Source organism: Phascolarctos cinereus, unplaced genomic scaffold (assembly GCF_003287225.1).
Source record: "Phascolarctos cinereus isolate Bilbo 61053 unplaced genomic scaffold, phaCin_HiC Scaffold_4;HRSCAF=312, whole genome shotgun sequence".
Taxonomy (NCBI): Eukaryota; Metazoa; Chordata; class Mammalia; order Diprotodontia; family Phascolarctidae; genus Phascolarctos; species Phascolarctos cinereus.
The window spans coordinates 678,733,977-678,758,500 of NW_027555847.1; the positions used below are offsets into that span (position 1 = coordinate 678,733,977).

The window sequence follows — 24,524 nt, forward strand, 5'->3', positions numbered from 1 at the left end:
ATTTGGGGTTTTCTTGGCATAGAGACTGGAGTGGTTTGCCATTTCCTTCTCTGTCTCATTTTACATTTGAGGAAACTGAGGCAAACAGGGATAAGAGACTTGTCCACAGTCACATAGATAGTAAGTATGTGAGGCCAAATTCGAACTCTTCCTGACTCCAGGCCCAATGTTCTATTCACTGCTCCATCTACCTGCCCAATAGCCGAAGCAAAGGCTCAGAGAATCATACACTGAGCTAGAAAAGCCTAGCAGGAAAAAAATAAAATAAAAGTAGGAAGTGGCCCTGGGCCAGAGCCACCCTTAGCTGATGTTTAGAAAAGTGAGCAAACCACACAACCTTCAACTCTGAAAAGTGGAAAGAGTAATGGCTTTGGAGTCGGAGGAACTGAGTTCTAATCCTGCTCTTGTTACTTGTGTGACCCTGGGCAAGTCACATCTCCTCTGTAGACCTCATCTATGAAATAAAGGTACTCTGAAGAGCTCTGGGTTCTCTTTCATTTTTAAAGCTCTGATTTTATAATTCCTGAAAACCAGTAAGGGCTTTAGACGTAGGCTTCTTTCTATGTAGCATCTGACTCCCTCTCCCTCACCATCAAACCTAGACCAGGACTAGGACCAAGACCATAGAGGCTTCTGGCCATTTGCCCTGTTGCTATACCCATTTCCCTTTGGCCTCCCCCCAGGCTCCCACTTCTACCTCTTGTTCAGGGAATAATAATCAAATCAACTCTGAGCTGAGGTCTAGGGCTCAGCTACCATTGCTACTGGGAAGAATAAGACAATATGCTATCCTCCCTAGCCAACATTCCCCTCTCCTCAGAATCCCTATGATCCAGAGCTCACCTAGGCTGCCAAGGGGAAGCTCTCTCACCTCTCCTTCCACCCTCATCCCCATTCAGATCAACCTCCTCCATTCTGTTCTGCTTCCACTTCCATCATGCCCCATGGAATCTCTGTTCTATTGTATAAGCTGTCCTCCACACTGGAACTCTTCCTCTCATACTTCTAGGTGGTACAGTAGATAGCATGAACTGGGCATGGAGTCAAGAAGAACTGATTTCAGATCTGACCTCAGTCACTACCTAGCTGAGTGACCCTGGGCAAGTCACTTAACTGTGGTCAACCTCAGTTTCCTCAACTGTAAAGAGGGGGTAATAATAACACCTATCTCTCAGGGTTGCTGTAAGGATCAAATTAGCTAATATTTGTAAAGCACTTAACACACGGCCGGGCGCATAGTAGGCGCTACACAAATGCTGATTTCTTCTGTATTTTTGCCGTCCCAGAAGCCTGGTACCAAACAAAAGACAGTGCATTCCTGGCCATCTTCTCCAGTGCTGGATGTGCCTTTTCTCATGCCCCTCGCACACTGGGTCAGGAGGAGGAGGGGGCATCCTTGCCTTTCCTTAGTGATACACCCAAGCCTTCGCTACCATCGCCGCTCACCAGCCTCTTGTCTGAGGAGGTTGGCCCCATCCCTAAATACCCCTGTATTCAGATCCTGTCTTGGTCAGTGTGCAGATCCCAGTAACGGTCTTCTTTTCTCAAGGAATTTAGTACACGGTCCACAGTATTCCTCTCCTCCCCAGCACCTACCCTTACACTCGGGCACTCCACTCTTCGTGTTGACATCCCCTCAGACACCCTTATTTGTACTTCATCAGACATCTCCCACCATCTTAGCCCCATAAAGGGATGGCCATAGCCTTAATCTCATCATCCATGAATGTTCTACCTCCACTATAGCTGACTGAGAATTCCCTCTAACTGTCCTCTCCCAGCAGAGTGGGATCTGCATCTCTGTAGGGGCATGAAGGCCTTCTACCAGGGAAACTGAGACTACTACAGCATGAGCTTGGGACAGAGGTGAAGAGGCCAAGACATCAGAGACACAGGGTTATAAAATTTAGACCTATTACATTTTTTTTTCATGGATTTTGCTCCTGGATGAAGATTCCCAGTTCACCATTTTATCTCTTCCATGTGAGTGGAGGCTGAGCTGTCAGAGTGCTGGATGGCAATGTATTGTTCCAAAATGCACCTATTTAATATCAAAACCCTTTGCCATAGGAGGTGAGACAGATCCTGGAGAGCTGTGCTGGCTGAACTGGAGACCCTGGGGCAAAAACAGGATCACGGCTTTAGGTTAAGATAGAGCAGTGGACCGTCAACCAGAGGCAAAGACAGAGCAAAAGTGGACTTCGCAGCTTCCATGAAAGGAAATTCTGTTTGTGATCTCAACATTAAATCTCTTCTCATCCACTGAGAGACAACCCTCACCCCCAATGTCCCTCCCTACTATTTTTTCCAATTGTTTGTGGTCAGGCACATTGGGTTCCAAACAGACCATTCTTTTTCCTCATTCATTCTTATAATCTACTGACTGAGAGGAAGCTTGGGAGAAATGATTGGACTGAACAATTCCTTTACTTTTTTTTTTGCTCTATTTTAATAAACCTTGTGGCCACTGACAAAGCAATTGTGTGAGGTTGATTCTACTAGGCCTATACCCCAAAGAGCTCAAAAAAAAAAAAAGGAAAAGAATCCATAGGTACAAAAATATTAATAGCAACTCTTTTTATGGTGGTAAAGAATTGGAAATTGATACCTATCAGTTGGGGAATGGCTGAACAAATTATGGTACATAGATTTAAAGGAATATTATAGTGCTGTGAGAAATGAAGAAAGTTTTAAGAGAAATCTGGGAAGGCTTGTAAGAACTGATGCAGGAGAACAATTTATGTAATAACAACTGCAGCCATTGTAAAGACGAACAACTTTGAAAGACTTAAGAACTCCAGTCAGCGCAATCACTAAGCACGATTCCATAGGATGGATGAGGAAGCATACTTCCTGTCACCTGACAGAGAGGTAACCAACTCAGAATTCAGAATAAGATGTACATATTCAGACACAAGTAATGCAGGAATTCACTTTGCTTGACTATACATATTTGTTACAAGGATTGTTATTTTCTTTTTAATGAAGATGGATAAGAAGGAAAGAAGGGGGAGAGAGAGATGATAACAAAAAGAAAAGAAAGAAAAGTCAGTGGCATCTTTTTACAAAATACACAGAAGAGAACAGAGGAAGTCCACAAAGAAGCACAGACTAGCAGGACAGCTTTGAAATCCGCACATTGAATTTATTTATATATTTTAAAAGAAAGCCAAATGTTCATGAGAGAAATCCACAGTTTCCAGTTTTTTTTTTAAGTCGTACAGGCAGATTTTGCGTCCTAACTTCCTTTTTTTTTTTTTTGGCTGGGCAAGGGGTTAAGTGACTTGCCCAGGGTTACACAGCTAGTGAGTGTATTTTTGTGTCTGAGGCCGGATTTGATCTCAGGTGGTCCTGAGTCCAGGGCCAGTGTGCTATCCACTGTGCCACCTGGCTGCCCCTATAGTTTCCAGTTCTATCATTTGTTTCTGTTCTACTCTGTATGTACAAATGCCCATTCTCTTTGGTGTTTAAATTCAGAATTTAAAACATTTTAAAGTTAAAGTCAAAAAGAATAATAATATTGTGATTGGTCAACAGAGAGAAAGAAATCCTCAGACAAGTGGGAATGGGGGCTAGAACTATATTATAATTTCCAAAATTTTAATATTTCAGAGGAATATTCTCTTTTCTTTTTCTATACCCTTGGATTAATAATAATAATAGCTAACATATAGCACTTTAAGGTTTGCAAAATGCTTTACATATGTTAACTCATTTGATTAGAGGTTCTTAACCTGGAATCTTTAAACTTTTTCATTTAAAAACTTTTTGGTTTTTTTTTTTTGTTTTTGCTAGGCAATGGGGTCAAGTGACTTGCCCAAGGTCACACAGCTAGTAAGTGTTATGTGTCTGAGGACGGATTTGAACTCAGATCCTCCTGAATCCAGGGCTGGTGCTCTATCCACTGCGCCACCTAGCTGCCCCCTAAAAAAATTTTTTTTAGAAAACTGTATTTCAATAGATTGGCACAGGAAAAACTGGGCTCAAATTTTTTAAAAATATTTTTGCCCTTCATTGAACCAAAATCTGTCTCTCCTCAACTTAATCCATTATTCCTGGTTCTATACTTTGATGTCAAACGCATGGGAGACAGTTGGTAAAAAGGAATAGAACTGGGAGATGGAACATTGGGTCTGAGGAGCAGAAAGAAGACCAGTGTCACTGTCACATAGAGTATGTAAAGGGGAGTTAGAGGTAAAACAATTGGAGATGTAGGAAGGGGTCAGGCTGTGAAGGGTTTTAGAAGCTAAGAAGAGGGTTTTGATTTTGATCCATTGTAACTTATTGAATAGAGGAATGACTTGATGAGAGGAAGATCACTTTGGCAGCTGAGTGGAAGATGGCCTGGAGGGGGGAGGAACTTGAGGTAGGGAGACCAACCAAAAGTCCTGTAGTCCTATAGCCCTATTTGCCAGTGATACGATGATGCAACACCTCAAGGCAGACCCCAACATGAATGTGGAGCTGTCCCATGCCTGAATCCTCTCAAAGCCATAGCCCCTAACAACGCATTTGTTAAGTGTTTGTTGAGGACACAATTAGTTCAAACCAAAGACATTTCATGAAATAACACAGAAAAAAATAGCAATAGAACATTTCTCCCATGAACCTGGGGCGCACAGTTCCACAAATAAACACATTAGTAAAAAAGAATGGGTACATCTAAGGAGCATTCATGGAAAGACCCACGTATAGGGAACATTTGCAGCCAGCATACCTGAAGAGAATGCATGTAGGAAACACATGACCAGAACTGATGTCTGGAGTATCAATTCATGACTCTGGTTCAACAGAGCTGAAGATCTTTTCTGATGATGGGGCTATGCTGCGCTCCATGGGCCTGCTCCCAGCTGGTCTCATGTGGCATGCAGTTTCTTCTAGGTGTCGTGGAGGGTGAAACATGAAATGACTGAAGAAACAAAGGTTTGATCTTCCGAGCATATCGATTTATTAAGCAATGCATGACAATTGCCCAACAAATTGGGACCAGGCCTCTTTCTTAGTTTATACAAGGGGAGACAGACTTTTATACATTAAAAAACAACTAATCAAATGAAGCCAATTAATTAAAAGAAAACAACACAACATTAGGTTATTTAATTTCTAATGGGAAGAAAGATTAGGGACTAAGACCCTTAGTTAAGGGTTTCTAAGCAACAGGTACAGGTGGTCCAGCTTCCCAGCCACACAGGACTAGGTTCAAACAATGCAATAAAGTTTTCTCCCAATTCCCACAATTGAATAAAGTTTTCTCACACGACTGTACCCATAATTGAGCAGAAATGGAACTGTGCCATCTCCAGAATTGAGTCACAAGATGGAGTCAGTGTGGTTCACTCCATTTCCACGATTAACCACTTGCTGTCCTAATCCCCTCAATTCTCTCGATTTCCCCCCTTTGATTTATGGGGAATGGGCAATCCACTCCCTCCATGGATCACTTATCTGTGAGCCAAATCTATAAGGTTTTTCATATATTCATAATCGGAATTACATGTCAAGTTACTTATCAAACTATTTAGATGGTTCACAAAGAACTAATTTTGAGAAGGGAAAAGTTATATGTCACCAAGGTAACCAAGAAAACTTAAATATAAACAAACACTGTGAAACAAAAGGGCAAAGCAATACAATAATAACAATATCAACTAACAGCAGTCTCCTCATCCTAGTAATCCACTCCCAATATCCTTTTTTGGGGAGGGGTTGAGGCAATTGAGGGTTAAGTGACTTCCCAGGACTCACACAGCTAATAAGTATTATGTGTCTGAATCCGGATTTGAACTCAGGTCCTCCTGACTCCAAAGCCAGAACTCTATCTACTGCATCACCTAGCTGCCCCCCAATATCCATTTAATCAGTACCTGTTGAATCCCAGATGTCTCACATAGTTATTGGTTCTGAAAATCTCTTGCTCTTTCTGGAATAGACTTCATTCTCAGAACAGCTCTGAAGGAGGTCTGCTTCTCTGGTTCCAAATCACTTTTAGAGGTTCCTACATAATTCTGCCAAAGTCTGCTAGTAACAAGACAATACAACTTAGTACAATCTCTTAGATTTGGTTATCCAATCCTGAAACTTCAGTGAATTTCAGTTTTTTTGTATACCACTTGCTGATTCTGTCTTTACCTAAATCCTGTACCTGATATAAGAATTCATAAGCATCTAACTATAAAACAACTCTTTCATCTTTTTTAAATTAGCAGGCAAATACTTTAAAAATGAGAAAATAATTTAACTTTCTTTACAATTAATTATTAATACAATTTCATATGTAAAATCCTTAATCTAATTTTGAGAACCTAAAACATACTCAAAGCCTGAATTTCTATACTAAATATATTTGGTAGCCATTCATATATATATGTGTATACACACACACACACCCCACACGCATATGTATGTATGCATATACACATGTATATGTATGTATATAGTTCTTAAAGAAAACAAATCTAATCCTGTTGCTTTCTCAAAATTTGTTATTCTATTTAAACTTTTATATTACATCTTTGTCTCATTTCTTGGTCTAATTTGCCCTTTTGGAGGATATTATATCTGTATTATAATTTGACTACAAATAAAGATTAAAATTGTAAGATTTTTCATACTTGCATTTTATTGTAGTGACTCAGAGATGTTCCAGTATCAGTCTATTAATTAATAGATTTAGTATTGTCCTTACAAAACTTCTACAGCTTACTTGCCCATTTTATAGAAATTTACTATAAAAAAAAAAGGAGGGACATAGTTATAACAATGTCAAGACTTGCCCCCTCAAAGGCACAGACTGACCTGGAATGTACCATAACAGGCGAAAAACTCCCTTAGCTCTGTTTGATTCCAGGCATGAGTCATATTTGACGGCCAATCATGTAGTCACAGGGTATCACAAACAAGGCTCAGGATCAATCAGATGAGGAAATTTCCCATTCAGAAAGGATAATAGCACAATGGGGAAACTGAGTCAAGAAGATCCTACCTTGGGCCATGCCAAGGTCATCCCTAAAAGTTTTCCTAGGCACAGACATCCTCCTTCAGCAGTTTTCAGACTGCAGCACATTCCATTTTCTACTACTGCCTTCATAACAATTCAGACAACCATCCCTGTAATCAAAACTCAAAACAACAATAAATTATAGTCCCAAGAGTTTTTACTTCAAATAGCAAAATTTCACTAACCACAACTTAGAGCTTGAATATCTTTACTTATATTTCCCTAATACCTAACATTTAATTTGCCCTTTATTAATAAGTTAAAACCAACCATATTCTGGTGTTTCAGACATATGGCAAATTCCTGATAGTTGATTCATATTAATGTATTGAAGTTACATCTTTAAACCACCCTATATATTTTCATAATTCTCATAAGTGATAACCAAAAATTTTCAAATGAAAACTCCCTCTTTGCTATAGTAATTAATCATTATCATTATCTGTCTTAAAACAAAATATACCTCATTAAATATTTGTTTTTAAATATCTAATTGAATCACATTCTTTTAAAAGCTTAATTCATAATCTAACAACATCCAGGTTTAAAAAAAAGTCATTTTTCTAACAGCATTTCTGATACAATGATCTCTCAAATTTTACAATATAATTTATTAAACAAAAAAGTTTTACCACAACCAAAACCAATGCAACCAAGATTAGAAGGAAAACAGAAAGCTAGGAAACAATTTTTACAGCAAGTATTTCTCAAATATATGGAGAACTGACTCAAATGTATAAGAATATAAGTCATTCCCCATTGATAAGTGGTCAAAGGATATAAACAGGTAGTTTTCAGATGAAGAAATAAAAGCTATCTATAATCATATGAAAAAACACTCTAACTCACTATTGATTAAAGAAATGCAAATTAAAACAACTCTAAGATACCACCTTACACCTGTCAGATTGGCTAATGTGACAGAAAAGAGAAATAATAAGTATTGGAAATGATATACAGAAATTGGTAGACTAATGGATTATTGGAGTTGTGAACCAATCCAATCATTCTGTGTGTTTCTTTTCTTTTTTTCTTTTTTTTTTTTTTTGCTTTTAGGCAATTGGGGTTAAGTGACTTGCCCAGGGTCACACAGCTAGTAAGTGTCAAGTGTTTAGTCTGAGGCTGGATTTGAACTCAGGTCCTCCTGACTTCAGGGCCGGTGCTCTATCCACTGCGCCACCTAGCTGCCCCACCAATCCAATCATTCTGGAGAATAATTTGGAACTATGCCCAAAGGGCAATCAAACTGTGCATACGCTTTGATCCAGTAATAACACTACTAGGTCTGTATCCAAAAAGATCATAAAAAGGGAAGAAGAGGACCTACATGTACAAAAAAATTTATAGCAACTCTTTTTGTGGTGGCCAAGAATTGGAAATTGAGGGAATGTCCATAAATTGGGGAATGGCTGAACAAGCTGTGGTATGTGAATGGAATGGAATACTATTGTGCTATAAGAAATGATGAGCAGTCTGATTTCAGAAAAACTGGAAAGACTTACATGCACTGATGCAAAGAGAAGTAGAACCAGGAAAACATTATACACAGTAAGAGTAACATTGTGTGATGATCAACTATGATTGACTTAGCTCTTCTCAGCAGTAGAAGACAATTCCAAAAGACTCATGGAAAATGCTATCCACACCCAGAGAAGAAACTAATGGAATCTGAATGCAGAGCTAAGCACACTATTTTCACTTTTGGGGGGAGGGGGGTTGTGGTTTTTTCCTTTTTTTTTTTTTTAGTTTCTTCTTTCACAACATGACTATATGGAAATGGTTTACATGATTCCACATGTATAACCTATATTAGATTGCTTGCTGTCTTGCAGAGGAGAGTTAAGGAGGAAGGGAGGGAGGGAGAAAAATTTGGAACTCAAAATATTTCAGAAAATGAATGTTGAAACTATGTAATTGGAAAAAATAAAATACCACTAAATTTTTTAAAAGAACTTTTGCTAGAGAATTTAGAAATACAATGATAACATACACAATACCATGTATATAAAACATGAAGCAAAACTTACTACCAATCAGATGATATCAATTTAGCTGAATGCATTTCCAAATTATCATATATAGAAAATCATTAATCTTATTGCCTTTGGGATTTTATACTAACCACATCTAAAACCTGGTATAGACTTATCAAGCATGGAACAATTACATCCAATTAAAAAATAATAATAATAATAATAATAACAATAGTCAACATTTATATAGAGCTTACCATATGCCTGTCACTCTGTTAAGCACTTCACAATCATATCATTTTGATCTTCACAACAACCCAGGAAAGTGGGTACCATTATTATTTTCCGCCTTACAGATCAGGAAACTGAGGCAAAGACAAGAGTTGCTTAAGATCACACAACTAATACATTTTCCTTTTTTTGTTTTTTGTTTTTTTAAATTTAATTTACTTATTTTTAGTTTTCAACATTCACTTCCACAAGTTTTTGAGTTCCAAATTTTCACCCCATCTCCCCCCTCCCCCACCCCAAGACGGCATGCATTCTGAATATCCCTTCCCCTAGTCTGTCCTCTCTTCTATCTCTCTCCCCTTCTCTTATCCCCTTCCCCTTCTATTTTCCTGTAGGGCAGGATTAATACATTTTCCAAGACTGGAATGTAACTCAGGTTTCCCTGCATTTTTCCAGCATTTTTTCCCAACACCTTTATTTGGGAAACTGATCTGGGATGAGAAAGGTTAACAGGGTCAGAGGAGGAGGGTCTCTAAGCTGAGGGAGTCATAGGGAGTCTCTGAATTGGGGTGAGAGGTGGTCTCTGATTTAAACAATCTTTTCTCTTTTCATAGTCAAGGAAGAGATATTCAAGTTTCAGATAAATTTTAAAATGCAAACTGTATATTTTTTTGTTTCTTCATTCTGGGATTGCTTTCAAACTAGCTGCCTGCCTTCATTACACTAATACAACAGGGCTATCAATCTTGGGGGTGGGGTGGGAAGAGGGTGATCTAAATTCTGTTGACCCCTAAAACTTTTATAGAATTTAACCCAAAACTCACTGTGATATTTCAGAAGGGGGTAAATTCCTGGAATTACCCAAAGTCTCAGGAATTCTCCCTCCATTCTTAAAATAATTAATTTCCAAGCTCCTTCATCTCCAAACCTCCAAAATCCACCAAGATGTTCTTAGTAGTTCCACAAATTTTTATTATCTGACTTCATTTCTGTAATTCCAATGTGGCCAAAGCTGAAAGGAGAGGGAAAAATCATCTCTTGCAGAGGTTTTTCCCACTTTTAGGGAGAGGTGGGCAGAAACCATCACTTAAAGCTACCCAGAAAAACCAAAAGTTCATCTGATCAGAATAAGATTTTTAATGACTAGTCTTAATTTCTTTAACTTGCAATAATTATAAGAGCTGAATTAGTTAAAACAAAGTACCAGCTGAATCTATTAGAGTTTTATGGCAGATGTCACATAGCTCAATTACATGTTGTTTAGTTATTCTCATAACTATCAGGGGAATTCCCTGGTCCCATGCTATCAAAAATTTATCCAAGGGAGATATGTATCTTACTACTGCTGGAACCCATCTTCTGTTGCTACTTCTGAAAACCCAAAAGTTAACATTAGACCATCCTATTCCCTGGGACAATCCAAATAAATCCCTAAATGTCCCGAAGCCCTGGGACAATTCCAAATTTCCCCCAATTTCTAGGGAAAACCTGATTTAACCCTAAATTTTCCCAATCCATGGAGCAAAACTAAAACTTTTCAGGAAAAAAATAATCTTAAATTCCCCTGTGGGGGTGGGGGTGGGGCAGGGAGGAGGTGCTTTCTCCTGGGGACACCAAAATCCAAATCTAAATTTCCCCAATCCCTGGGGCAAACCTGAACTCTAAACCACCCCATTCCTTTGGGCAAACCTAAAACTAGATCCAAACCTTTTTTAAAAGCCCTCAATCCTTAGGGTGGACCCCAAAAGAACCAAACCTAAACTTCCCCAATCCCTAAAATTTTCTGGGAAAAAAAACCAACTTAAATTCCCTTCTTTCTTGGGGAGTCCATCTCATAAGGGCACCAAAATCCAAACCTAAACCTCCCCAATCCTTGGGGTAAACCTGAACTCTAAACCACCCCACTCCTTGGGGCAAACCTAAAATTAGATCCAATATAAAAGAAAAAGTCCTGAATCCTCAGGGTATGCCCTAAAATAGCTAAATCTAAACTTTTCCAATCCCTGGGACAACTTCCAAGACTTAAAATAAAATGTAAAAATACCCCAAAACTTACCAGGGCTCAGAAGAAAATGGGTTCAAGAGCAGGAGTCCAACTTCCAAAGACAATCTTCCTAGAGCTCTCTAGGGAATTTTTCCGGAAGGCTGTCAGCTGGGGTCTGAGTTCTAACTCAACCTAGCATAGCTCACCAAAAACTGTGGCAGGTGAAAGATAAAATAACCGAGCAAACAAAGGTTTGACCTTCCAAGCACATTGATGTATTAAGCAATGCATGCCAACTGATCAACAAATTAGGACCAGGACCCTTCCTCAGCTTAGGGCTGGACCCCAAATACAGGAGGAGATAGACTTTTTACATTAAAAAAATTGGGGCAGCTAGGTGGTGCAGTGGATAGATCACCGGCCCTTGAGTCAGGAGGACCTGAGTTCAAATCTGACCTCAGACACTTAACACTTACTAGCTGTGTGACCCTGGGCAAGTCACTTAACCGAATTGCCTCACCAAAAAAAAAATCAAATAAGTCCAACTAAGGGAACAATACAATATTAAGTAATCTGATTTCTAATTGGATGAAAGATTAGGGACTTGAGGTGGACAGGTGCAATTCCCTGAATTCAAAAAAAGAGATGTCCCACTTCCCCCAGTTGTCTGTAAACTATCAGAGGAACATGGAAGCAGTAACCGATTAATCAGTTCAGGCCAGCAACAACCTTTGGATCTGACCCGGTTTCTGGTCGGCATAGCCCATGTCCTTAGTTAAGGATCTCTAAGCAGAGGGACAGGTGGTCCAGCTTCCCAACCATTCAGGACTAGGTTCAAACAACGCAACAAAGTCCTCTCCCAATTACCACAATTGAATAAAATTTTCTCACAAGACAGAAGTTGGACTAGACCTATAACTGAACAGAAATGGAACTGACTAGCTCCAGAATTGAGTCACAGGATGGAGTTAGTGTGGTTCACCCAATTTCTTTGGGGTCCTAATCCCCTCAAGTCCCTCAGCTTTCTCATATGACCATCGCATGTCATCTCTATAACTGCCAGTTTCATGAACTACCTGCTGGATGATGCTTTCTGGGACAATGTGGTCATGACTACTCCTTTCCGGACACAGCTTCAGTGAGCACCAGGTTGTCAATCAGCCCTCTGTATCCAGCTTCTGCCTTCAAATGTCATCCTTAATTGTGGTACTACCTCTTCTCCCATAGAGGAAGAGCGGCTGTCAACACATCTGTCTTAGCTTTTATCCTGGACAATGAAGTTAGAGATCTTTTAAATAAGCACGGTCCTCTCCTGCCCAGTAATCAGAATAAGGATAAGCCCTTAGCTTTTTTTTCTTCCTTAGAAGATTCAGTTAGTTTCCAGAACCTTGTCTGTGAAAGACTTGTCTTCTCCAAAAAGAGAGTCTTTACTCCAAGACTCAAGTCCTTTGGAACACAGCTAAATATGAAGCCATATTCATAGCCCCAGGTATGAAGTCTAATTTTTTAACTGAGACTCTCTCTGATTTAGGATCAGAAAGTCCCTGTAACGCCCTTCTTAATGTCCAATTGACAAAATGTACCTATTAAAGATCATTTGAGGGGCTGTCCCCCAACAACTTACTAAGGAATTAGCTGGGTCTAAGGCTCCCCAGTTTTCTCAACCTGAAGATTACTTTTGTTTCTCATACAAGAGAAAGGGAGGAACAAAACCCCCTAGGTAGGAGGACTGTTTTCAGATACTGTCAACCATTTTGTTTCAAATTCTTGTCTATTGTGTATAAGTGGCTGGCATAAACCTCTCTAGGCTTTGAACTGCCCCCTACAATGACTTATTTTTAAAAACTGTCTGAGGTCCTTTCCAGCTCTGGCATCCTTTCTGCCAAGAGCCTTTCTAGCTCTGACATTTTCTGTCCTAAGGGCCCTCCCAGTTCTGAAATTCTGTGTTCTAAGGGCATCCCCCCCAATTCTGACATTCCATGATCTAAGGCTCCTCCTAGCTCTGACATTCTGTTCCAAGGACCCTTCTATACCTTTCATTGCTCTGAAGTTTAACCTACAGAACATTTTCCATTCTGTAATTCTGTGATCTTTCAAGAAACAGGAAGCCTTTGGTGTAGATTAGCTAACATGATAAAAGCTGCATTAAAATATGTTAATATTGGGACCTTCAGCAGTAGCACAGGACATAGAAGGAATCTGCCTGCAAGAACCAGGAATATGAAATGTTGGGAGTGTAGGCAGGTAGAAGGTCATCAATAAAGTAATGTGGTCATGAGTACAGGCAGGCATACAGAAACTAGGAGAAAAACAACAACCAGGGCAAATCATGACAGAACAGTGTGAGGCACCAGGACCCAGGAATTTTTTGTATTGACTTAGCTAGGAGGCAGTATCTGTGGGGAATTTGAGATTTTCTATTGGCCAAAATATACCACCAAAGCTGGAGGATGGGTTTTTGGGTTTGGGCTTTTTGTTTTTTCCCCAACAGATATACCTAATAATTGAAAGAAGACTAGCATCCAGTGGGTAGAGAACAACTACCTTGCCTTTTTCATATGCCTTTTGTTCTGGTTTCACATACCTGTTTGTTTGACCAATTCACATGCACATTAAACCAGAGGATAGCCTTGGGAATTTCTGACCTTAAGTCAGATAGTTGTCTGGGACAAACGCAATTCTATTTGAAGAGAATTTATTAAGTACCTATGACAGGGGTGGGGAACCTGTGGCTTCGAGGCCACATGTGGCCCTCCAGGTTCTCAAGTGCAGCCTTTCCACTGAATCCAAACTTCACAGAATAAATCCCCTTAAAGAAAGGATTTGTCCTGTAAAACCTGGACTCAGTCAAAAGGCTGCACCCGAGGCCTCAGGTATCCCACCTCTCACCTGTTATGTGACAGAGGGCTATGAGTTTAGTGTCAGACAGAGGTTAAAAGAAAAACAACTTAATTTTTTTTTTTGCTTTTTGGCGAGGCAATTGAGGTTAAGTGACTTGTCCAGGGTCACACAGCTAGTAAGTGTCAAGTATCTGAGGCTGGATTTGAACTCAGGTCCTCCTGACTCCAAGCCAGAGCTCTATCCACTGCGCCACCTAGATGCCCTGATGTAATTCCTATAGAACTAATTTCATGAGATTATCAAGATGAAATGAGATGAATCATATAAATTTCTCTGAAATCTAAGGCATGATACAAATGTCCAACGTTTCATACGATTATTATTATACATTCTTCTAGGCAAGGCTGACTTCCCAATTTACCAAGAATATAGAAGAGTCAAGACAATCCAAGGGTCAAAGGCTAAGCTGCACTCAAGACTCTTGCCCTCCTAAGCCCCCATCAAACCAAAAGGCTCAAGCTGTCCAGATTCAGCTGCGGCATGACGATATTTTCCATGACATCCCCACCTACTATCTCCAGCCCTATATGCTAAGTTATTACCCCAAAACTCAGCCTTTTAGTAATGTGCTAGTAGATGAGATGGATATGATGTTGACCAAAGCAGCCATGGTTATCCAGTCAGCCTGGCGATGCCACCATCTTCGACAGAAGCTGTCCATGGAGTCAGAGGCAAGCAAGGCAGCAGAGGCCATTCAGAGTGCCTGGCATCAGCTTGGTGTCCACCAGAGTCTACAATCTGCTTGGGAGCCAGGCTGCACGGCACAGGAGCAGATCCAGGTTTTCAAAGGGTCTTGTTCACAGAATACGATAACTTCTGAGACAGTGACTGAGACTAGTAAAGACCAGAAGCAGCTTTGGAGACCACTGGTACATTTCCATCAGCAGAAAGTAAGGACCTCTACCCCTGAGCAAAGTACCGTGGACAGACAGACACAAGTCTCCTCCCAGAAGCAACTTTCCCAGTCATATCTAGAGACGCAGTCTCAGGATCAGCTAGGGGCTAAATCTGAGACCACTAAATCTCAAATACATTTCGATGATAGAGAGATCAAGGTCCCATCCCAAACATATCCTGCTGATACAGTGGTCAAGACCTCTTCTCAGATATATCCTATACCTGGAGAGGCCAAGGCCTTGTTCCAGGCACAACCCACAGCCAGATTGCCACAGGAACACAGAGCTAGAATGACCAAGGTCCCAACTCAGGCAAATCTGGTAGCTGAAGTAGCCAACACCACATCCCAGACACAGTTCTTAACTGATGCGACCAAGGTCCTATCCCATGCAAATCTGGCAGCTAAAGGGACCACAGCCCCACCCCAGGCACATTCCACAGCTGGAGTGACCAAGGAACATCCCGCCACTGGAACAGCCAAGGCCTCGTTGCAGCTGGATGTGGTGGCCGTGGCAAACAAGGCCCCACACCAGGCACAACCCACGGCTGGAACAGCCAAGACCTCACCTCAACCACATGTGGTGGCCATGGCAAGCAAGACCCCACAGCAGGCACAGCCCACGGCTGGAACAGCCAAGACCTCACCTCAACCACAAGTGGCGGTCGTGGCAAGCAAGGCCCCGCACCAGACACAACCCACGGCTGGAACAGCCAAGACCTCACTACAACCACAAGTGGCGGTCGTGGCAAGCAAGGCCCCGCACCAGACACAACCCACGGCTGAAACAGCCAAGACCTCACTACAACCACAAGTGGCAGCCGAAACGAACAAGGCCCCACACCAGGTACAACCCATGGCTGGAACAGCCAAGACCTCACTACAACCACAAGTGGCGGTCGTGGCAAGCAAGGCCCCGCACCAGACACAACCCACGGCTGAAACAGCCAAGACCTCACTACAACCACAAGTGGCAGCCGAAACGAACAAGGCCCCACACCAGGTACAACCCACGGCTGGAACAGCCAAGACCTCACCTCAACCACATGTGGTGGCCATGGCAAGCAAGACCCGACACCAGGCACAACCCACGGCTGGAACAGCTAAGGCCTCGTCACAGCCACAAGTGGTGGCCATGGCGAACAAGGCCCCACACCAGGCAGAAAGAATAGCCACAGCCTTGTCACAGCCACATGTGGCAGCCACGGTGCATAAAGCCCCACACCAGGCACAACCCATGACTGGAACAGCCAAGGCCTCATCCCAGTCATATCTGGCAACTGTGGTGAACAAGATCCTACATCAGGCACAACCCACAGCTGGAGTGACCAAAGTCTCACACAAGGAAAATCTGGCAAGAAGAGTGGCCAAGGCCCCAACCCAAGAACACCCCATAGCTAGAGCAGACAAAACCTCATCCCAGTTACATCTGGCAGCTGGAGGGACCAAGTCCCCCCCCCAGGCACACTCCACAGCTGGAACAGCCAAAGCCTCACATGAGGAACATCTGTTGTCTGGAACCAACAAGGCTCCATTCCAGTCACATCTAATGGCTGAGATGACCAAGGCTCCTTCTCAGGTATATTCCACATCTAGGGTGAGTAAATCCTCTTCTCAGATACATTCCACAGCTGAAGTGGCCAAGACACCATCCTCAGCATCACCCACAGTTAGAGTGAATGAGTCCTCTTCCCAGACACATTCCACAGCTAGAGTGACCAAGATACCATCTTGGGCACATCTGGAGGTCAAGGCAACCCAAGTCCCATCCCATGAGTACTTGGAGGCTAAGGCAACCCAAGTCCCATCTCAGAGTGATCTGAAGATGAAGATAATCCAGGGTCCACCTCAGTCATATCTGGAGACTCAAACCTCATTGCAAGTCCAACAAGGGACCACAGGGACAAAGACATCATTGCAGGCACAGACAGGGCCACTTATATCCAATTTTATGTCCTGGAGAGACATGGATATGACCAAAGCTCAAGCTCTCCAAGACCAGGGAGGGATAATGGCAGCTCCAGAGATGGCAAATGAAGAGAATAGGGTGGGAAAGACTAAGCCCCTTCAGGAACAGCTGGGCACTGCGCTTTCCAAGGCTTTCTGTCAGGGAGAGGTGAGGGCAGCTTTAACAAGTGCTTTGTCCCAAGAAGTGCTGGGCTCTGGCACAGCCAGGAACTTACCTCAGGGGATGCTGGGGCCAATGTTGATTAAGGCCCTGTCTCGTGGAGCTCTAGGGACAAACGTTTGGAGAGCCCTGTTCCCAGGGGAGCTGCTGGCAGAGGTAGCCAAAGCCATGTCCCAAGGGAGGCTGGGGGAAGCCCTGGACAAGGCTCTGACCAAAGACGAAAGGTCTGCACTCAACCGGGCCCTCTCTCAGGGGGACCTGAGGACTGTCCTCAGCCAGATTTTATCCCAGGGTGTGTTGGCAACTATGGCAAGACCTTTGGATGTGGGAACAGCTTCAAGCCCACCCCTAAAGGAAGCAGGAGGTGGGGTCACACAAGCCATAAGTCAGGTAGACGTGAGAAAGGCAAAGAGTACCATCTTCTCAGCAGACCCCAGCCCATCAAAAGTTGTCATCTCAAGGGAGAATAGTTGGCAGAAAATCCCCCACGAAGAGACATTGCTACCTGTGGAGACCAAAGTTATCAGGGGGATGGCCCCCAGCCTTCATCAGGATTCTGAGGCCAATGCAGGAACTGGACCAAGTCTCCACCAAGTATTCATGTGTAACGGACTGGGCTCAGTTCTGCCCTGGGAGCCCATGGCCACTGGAATGACCCCAAATCTGCCTCAGGGGACTGTGGCCAGTGGGCTTGTCCAAAGTCTGTTGCAGGGCCCTGTGGGTTATGAGGCAGTCTCTACTCTGGACAAGCCGCCTGTGGCCAGTGCGGAGATACCAAATTTGTCTCAGGAAAATGGGACCAATGGAGTCAAGCTAGGCCTACACCAGACATCTGTGGTCGATGAGGTGACCCCAAGATTACAACAACCATCCATGACCAGCAGGATAACGCCAGATTTACACCAGGAACCCATGGCCAGTGGGGTAATTCTAAGTTTGCATCAGCTGCCTGTGGTCAGGGAGGTGACTCCAAGTTTGCATCAGCCATCTGAAGTCAAAGGAGTAGCTCAAAGCTTATGCCCGGTCTCAGGAGGCAGCAGAGTGGTACCAAGTATATTTCAGGATCCTACAGACAATGGGACAGACCCAAGTTTATACCAGGCATCTGTGGCCAGTGAGATCTCAACTATATATCAAGGCCCTGAGGCCAGGGGGTTGGGCCGGAGTAACTTCCAGAGATCTGTAGAAAACCAGGTAATTCCAAGTCTAAATCAGGCCCTGGTAGCTAGTGGAGTTCCCTCAAATCTCTCCAAGGTATCTATAATCACGGGGGTACCCTCAAGTCTCTATAACGGATCTATGACCACTGCTATACCTCCAAATATGTACCAGATGTCTGGGGTCAGTGGGGTGGCCCCAAGTCTATCCCAGCAGTCTTCGGTCAGTGGCATGGTGCCAAGGCTACACCAGACATCTGTGGCTCATGGGGTGACCCCAATTTTACAACAAGGATCTGTGGTTAGTGGACTGGTTCCAGGTCTACATCCAGCCTCCATAAGCAGTGGCACGTCCCCAGACCTAAACCAGGCATCCACAATCAGTGAGATGGCCGCCAATACTTTAGGCCAGCGTGCATCCCGGTCACCTATGGGAATTGGGATTCTGAGTTCACATCAAAACTTAACTTCTGATAGATTAACCAGAAGTCTGCCCTGGAGCTCCACGACCAATAAGGTAAATTCAAAGCTAGTCAGTGGGGTAGCCCACAATCTATATCAGGGATCCATGAATTCCAGGATGGATTCAGGCATACCCTGGGATTCAGTGGTCATCAAAATGCCCCCAAATATGTATCAGAAGTCTATGACTACTGAGAGTACCCCAAGTAATCACAGGAGGTCTCTAACCAATCTACACAAGGAATTCATGGCTAGAAGTGTGACACTAAGTCTACCTGCGGGCTCTTCAATCTGTGGTGAGGGGCAAAATGATGCCCAGGAAGTTAGAGCTGGTTGGGGAGACCCAAGTTTGTACCAGAGCTCTGTGGCCACAAAGGTAGAACCTCATGCAGCCCAGAAGTTCATGAGCTACAAAGTGGGCCCGAATCTGTCCCAGGAGGTAACTCCAAGTTCACTTAGGATACCAGTGGTTAGGGAGGGGACTGCAAATCAGGGATCTGGAGTCAGTGTGCCAACTCCAAATGTGCACTGGCAATCTGAAGTCGATGAGGTGATATCCAAGGTATCCTTGGGACCTGGGATCAATGAACTAGTTCCAAACGGACATAGGGCAGCTAGAGCCATTGAAATGGGCCCAAATATGCACCAAGGACCCAAATTCAATGAGGTAGCCCTAAATGTGCCCTGGGGATCTGTGGTCAGCAAGGTAGCCCCCACCATTCGACAAGGATCTGTAGTCAGTGAGGGGATCTCAAGTGTGCCTCAGGTAACTGTAGTCAATGTGCATAAGGAATCTACGGTCAGCAGAGTGCTTCAGGTATCTAGGGTCAGGGGGGTAGCCCCAAGTTTGCCTCAGGAATCTATGGTCAGTGAAGGCATTCCAAATGTGAGTCAAAGATATATAACTGGTGGAGTGGCCCCAGCTGTGTGTCAAAGACCTATGCCCAAACCAGTGTCCACACAAGCGCATTGGAAATTAGCATCTAGACAGTTGGTTCCAAATCTGTTCCAGAAATTTGTTTCCAATGGGGAAGACCTCGGAATGAATCAGGGATCTGTGGGTAGTGGGGTGGTCCCCAAATCAAATGTGAGATCTATGACCTATGAGATAGCCCCAAATGTTCATCAGGAATCTGTGCCAACTGGGCCAGTCCAAACTGTGAGTTCGGGTTCTATGACCAATAGGGTAGTTCCAAGTGTAAGTTTGGGGCCTATGACTAGTAAGTCAACCCCAAGTGCAGGTCAACAATCTACGGCCAGTGAAGTCATCTTAAGAGGACATCAGGGATCTATGACCCTCGCAGTGGCCCCAAATGTGAACTTGGGACTAGAGGACAATAAGATAGCCTCAAGCATATATCAAGAACCCATGGCCAGTGAGGTGGTCCCAAATGCACATCAGGGATCCTTGAGCACTGGGCTGGCCCCAGCTATAAGACAGAGATCTGTGACCAGGGGCGTAGCCCCTAGTATACACCAGGGACCTGCAGGTGGTGGGATAGCCCCAATCATACATCATGGACCCATGGCCAGTAGAGCAGTCCCAGGTGTGAGTCAGGGACACATAGCCAGCGGGGGAATCTCAAGGCTGCATCAGGGATCCATGGCCAGTGGGGTAACAAGAGTAACCCCAAGTCAAGAATCCGTAGCCAGCGGGGTAACACCAAGTATCTACCAGAGGTTCCCAGAGAGTGGGGTGCCCCAGGGGCTCATGGCTAGTGGAATGCCCCCAAGGATGTGTCAGGGATCTCCTGCCGGTAGACTGGCCCTGATTCAGGAGAGCTCCAGCATCAGCTATGTAACCAAACAGGTGACCTCGCAATGCACACCTAGCACGGGAGCAACAAGCGTGCAACGGGCGTCTATGGCCGGCGGAGTGGTGCCAATTGTTAATCAGAGATCTGGTGCCAGTGGGGTCGTCCCAAATGGCCTCTGGGGACTCATGACCCAAAAGGTAAATCCGGGTACCGTGCGGCAGGAGTCTGGGGGTAGGGAAGCAAAAACGAGCTCAGGTCTGGAGCAAGAAGTCCCTCGTCTCCCTCGGAAAGGCGGTAGCTGGCAACCAGAAATATCGGAAGCTGCCAGACAATGTGCAGCCTCCGTGATCCAAGGCGCCTTCAGGGGCCACAAAGTCCGTCGCAATCTGAAAGTACAGCACCAAGCAGCCTCCATCATCAAGGCGGCATGGAGGGGCTTCCAGGTTCGGAAGTCTCTGGCCAGCCAAACGAAAGCAGCTACCAGGATCCAAGCGATCTGGAGAAGCTTCCGCACGCGTCAGAAGCTGATGAATCAGAGGTTCCCAGTGGACCCACTGCCTGAGCCGGGAAGCCCGGACAAGCAGATCCCACCCCACCGCTGCTTCCAGTCCTGCCAACCAGAGCCCTGCGTCCTCTGTCAGAGCCTATGGAGGAAAGTCGAAAACGGCCCTGCCTGCCTGGGACTGCTCACGCAGCCCAGCACGAGGACCTGTCATCTCTGTCAGCGCACATTCCAAACCAGGCTGTTCTTTGGCCTGGGCCAGGGCCTGGGCAACGAGGGCCTGCCTGGACGGAAGGTGAGCTCTTCGTCCACCCGGCAATCTCGGCAGCCGCTCAGTCTACACAAGGCAGCTGTGTTGATCCAGGCCCTCTGGAGGGGCCATCAGACTCGGCAAGCCCTGAACAAGCAACAGGCAGCGACCATGCGACTCCAGGCTTTCTGGAGGGGCTACATGACCCGCAAAAATCTCACTGAGAAAGTAATGCTCTTGGGCCCTCCCTTGGCCCCAGGCTAGAGAGCCAAGCCACCGCGACCCTGCAGATTGGGGGTGGACTGGGGGTGAGGTGACTCTGGAGGATGAGTCTTTCTTGGGATGACCTAATAAAGCCTTCCAATGCCTTGATCCTAGTCTGGCTGTGCTATTAGGATAGGGTTAGGAGGGAGGAAATGAAAGGGGTCACTAGAAGAACCTGGTGGCTAACTAGGACTGGGGCCCCAGCATAGCACCTGCTTAGACAGGCTTGTGCCTCCTGCACAAACCCCTCTAATTCCAAGCAGGTATTGCCTGCTGGCTCCTAGAAATGCAAGGGAGTGGGTGCTAGAAATTGCGAACATTAAGAGGACAAAGCCAAATTTCATGAATGATCCCTCTGAGAGTGAGCACTTTAAAACAAGAGACTGTCCTGCTTTGGGGAACCAGGGGAGACCAGGTCAGGAGGCATCCCATCCACTCCAGAGAGGCCCACGATGAAGAGACAATAGACCAGCTACGCAAAGAGGTGGGGGTGTGAATGTCACCCCATCTGTGACAAGGTGCACGTGCCAGGAATTGAAGCAAAGATTCCAGGGCTGAATGGCAAGCCACGGTGCCTGCGAGAAGACCTAGACAGCTTCCCAGTCTTGACTCCTGTGATGAAGTATTCACTGAACCACACTGGGAGTGTTTGGTGGCTGATAGAAGGGAAGGCTCTGAGCAGAGGATTCCACTGCTAGGGGAATTAATTTCCCTTCACTTGGGAAGTGCAGAAAGGGGAGGGAATAGGTGGTTCTCTCTCTTTACAAACTGGGGCTTGGTTTATTATTTTGTTGATTGTCCAGACCAGAGGAGGGGAGCTAGTGGTGCACTGAATAGTGTCCAGAGTTCAGGAAGACCTGAGTTCAAACCCAGCCTCAGACACTTCCTAGCTGTGTGACCCTGGGCAAATCACTTCACCCTGCTTGCCTCAGTTTCATCATCTGTAAAATTATCTGGACAAGGAAATGCATCACTCCAATCTTCCAAGAAAACCCCAAATAGGGTCACAAAAAAGAATCAGTCACAAAAAAAAAGAAAAAGAAAAAATTGGTCACTACTGAACATACCAGAGGTGTCAAATGCAACAGCAAAGCTCATACTTTACAAAATACGATAAAAGATGGGTAATACTATATTTAAAACAAAACCAACGACCTGCAGCAGGAATCCTTATGTACTGTTCAATTCTTCTCCCCCTTCCCCATTCCTATTTGACTTTGATACCACTGGTCTAGATCATATGCCATTCTTTAAAACCATGCTGTACTTACATGGTCCCCCGGAGAGCTGGTTGTTAACCGTTTCCCAGCACATCCTTGCAGAGGGGGCACCTTGCCCAGGAGAGGGTTGTTGCAGAGTGAGGAGCCTAGGGAGAAAAATAAGCCTAGGGAACCTGATGGGAGAGATTTGGCCAACATAAGTGCAGCATCCGGGGAGAAGCAGCACGAGGTCGTTAGGATCCTGTAGGATCAGAGTTAGGAATTGTGCGGTAGGTGGAGGTAGGCCTTGGCCACATGTATTACCTATGGCTGTTCCTGTCTACCGGAAAGTATTTTGGGGAGAAGTTTTTATGAAAGCACTGCTTTGTCACTCCTGTTGTGTTTGCCATATCAGTAAATGATTGGGTGAGTTGTGCTCATTCTGTGACTGTTGGAGGTAGTAAACTCATTAAGTTTTAGGACTGCAGAGCCGCAGAGGACTTTGCACCTGGAGGAGTAGTCATCTAAGGAACCCAAAGGCAAATGTGAGTCAGGAGTTGGGCGTGGGGTAGTCCAGAAAGGGCTTTAACTGACTTTCCACTTTTTTCCAAGTTGAATAGAACCCAAACGGGTAATGTGAGGAAGAAGAGAATGCTTCCCAGCATGTACACATATGTGCAAACTGGTAGCCCAAATTTATTTGTGCTGGGAGGGGGGAAGATGAAGCCTAGGGTTAGTAGCCTGAGCTCAGAGTGTCCCCTGGTGACCAATGCTGAGATTGCACTGAGTCATTCTTTGCCTCTTGCAGAGGCACAGGGACAATAAAAGAGGCTCAGCCACTTGTCTTCCCTCCTGCACTGCCCAGGAAAGGGACAGGTGCATCATAAAACAGGAAAACTGGCTGTAGCCATATCGTCAGTCCCTTGCCTGGGGGTGGTGCCTGCCCTCTATACCAGAAACACAGGTCCAATGATAGAGCTCTGGTCTCAAGTCCCAGTTCACTATTCATGGATGTTTAAGCAGCTGCTTGTCCTACAAGGTAGGATGCTGTGTCTTCAGAATCACTATAATGTGAGAGATCACCCAGTAAAAGTCAGAGAAATGTGGCATGGGGACCAGGAATCCTGTGTAATTCTGGAATCCCTTGCTTATCCCTAAGGTCAATGTGGCTCTTTTGGGTGGCCAGCTATACAATTCTCAGTTTAAGCCCCTATCTACTACACCCCATTACCAGACCTTACATGGCACATATAAATCTCATAGTAAGAAAGTATTTAATTAAGACATGAAGCAACATAAAGAACAAGGAAGGGGGGAGGACCCATTCTCTGTATTCATACACAAATAGATACAAACTCATTGCCTTTAGAGGTATAATAATATAGCAACCCTACAATAATCTAATTCCCTCTTTAATCTTACTGATACCCCACAGAAGAAGTCCTAAGAGAGGCACATGGCCTCAGGGGTAAGAGTTTAGCATGCAGTGCCATCTGTATCCAATAAAGACTCCTGTTCCCCCTTCTACTTTGGTTCAGGAACACTTAGGTCCATCCCACACCACAGAGTACCTCCAGGATACAGACAGGATCGAGAGGGGTTAGAGCAGAGGCAGTGAACCTGCAGCCTCGAAGCCACATGTGGCCCTCTGGGGCCTCAAGTGTGGCCCTTTGACGGAATGCAAACTTCACAGAACAACAGAAAAAGGGGGCAGTGGGATTTGTTCTGTGAAGTTTGCATTCATTCAAAGGGCCACACTTGAGGACCTAGAGGGCCACACGTGGCCTCAAGGCTGCAGGTTCCCCACTCCTAGATTAAAGAGAG

The 24,524-nt window shown here is 44.5% G+C and overlaps 1 protein-coding gene across 1 annotated transcript in view; it reads left to right on the forward strand.

The window, feature by feature from the left end:
- The window catches only part of IQCN (IQ motif containing N), a 57,774-nt gene extending 36,176 nt beyond the window's left edge, over nucleotides 1–21,598 (forward strand). Inside the window, exon 3 of the mRNA XM_021008840.2 lies at nucleotides 14,425–21,598. Within this exon, the coding sequence (XP_020864499.1) occupies nucleotides 14,425–21,501 (7,077 nt within the window). The 3' untranslated portion in view covers nucleotides 21,502–21,598. The remainder of the gene's footprint in view (nucleotides 1–14,424) is intronic.
- The last annotated feature ends 2,926 nt before the right edge of the window (nucleotides 21,599–24,524 follow it).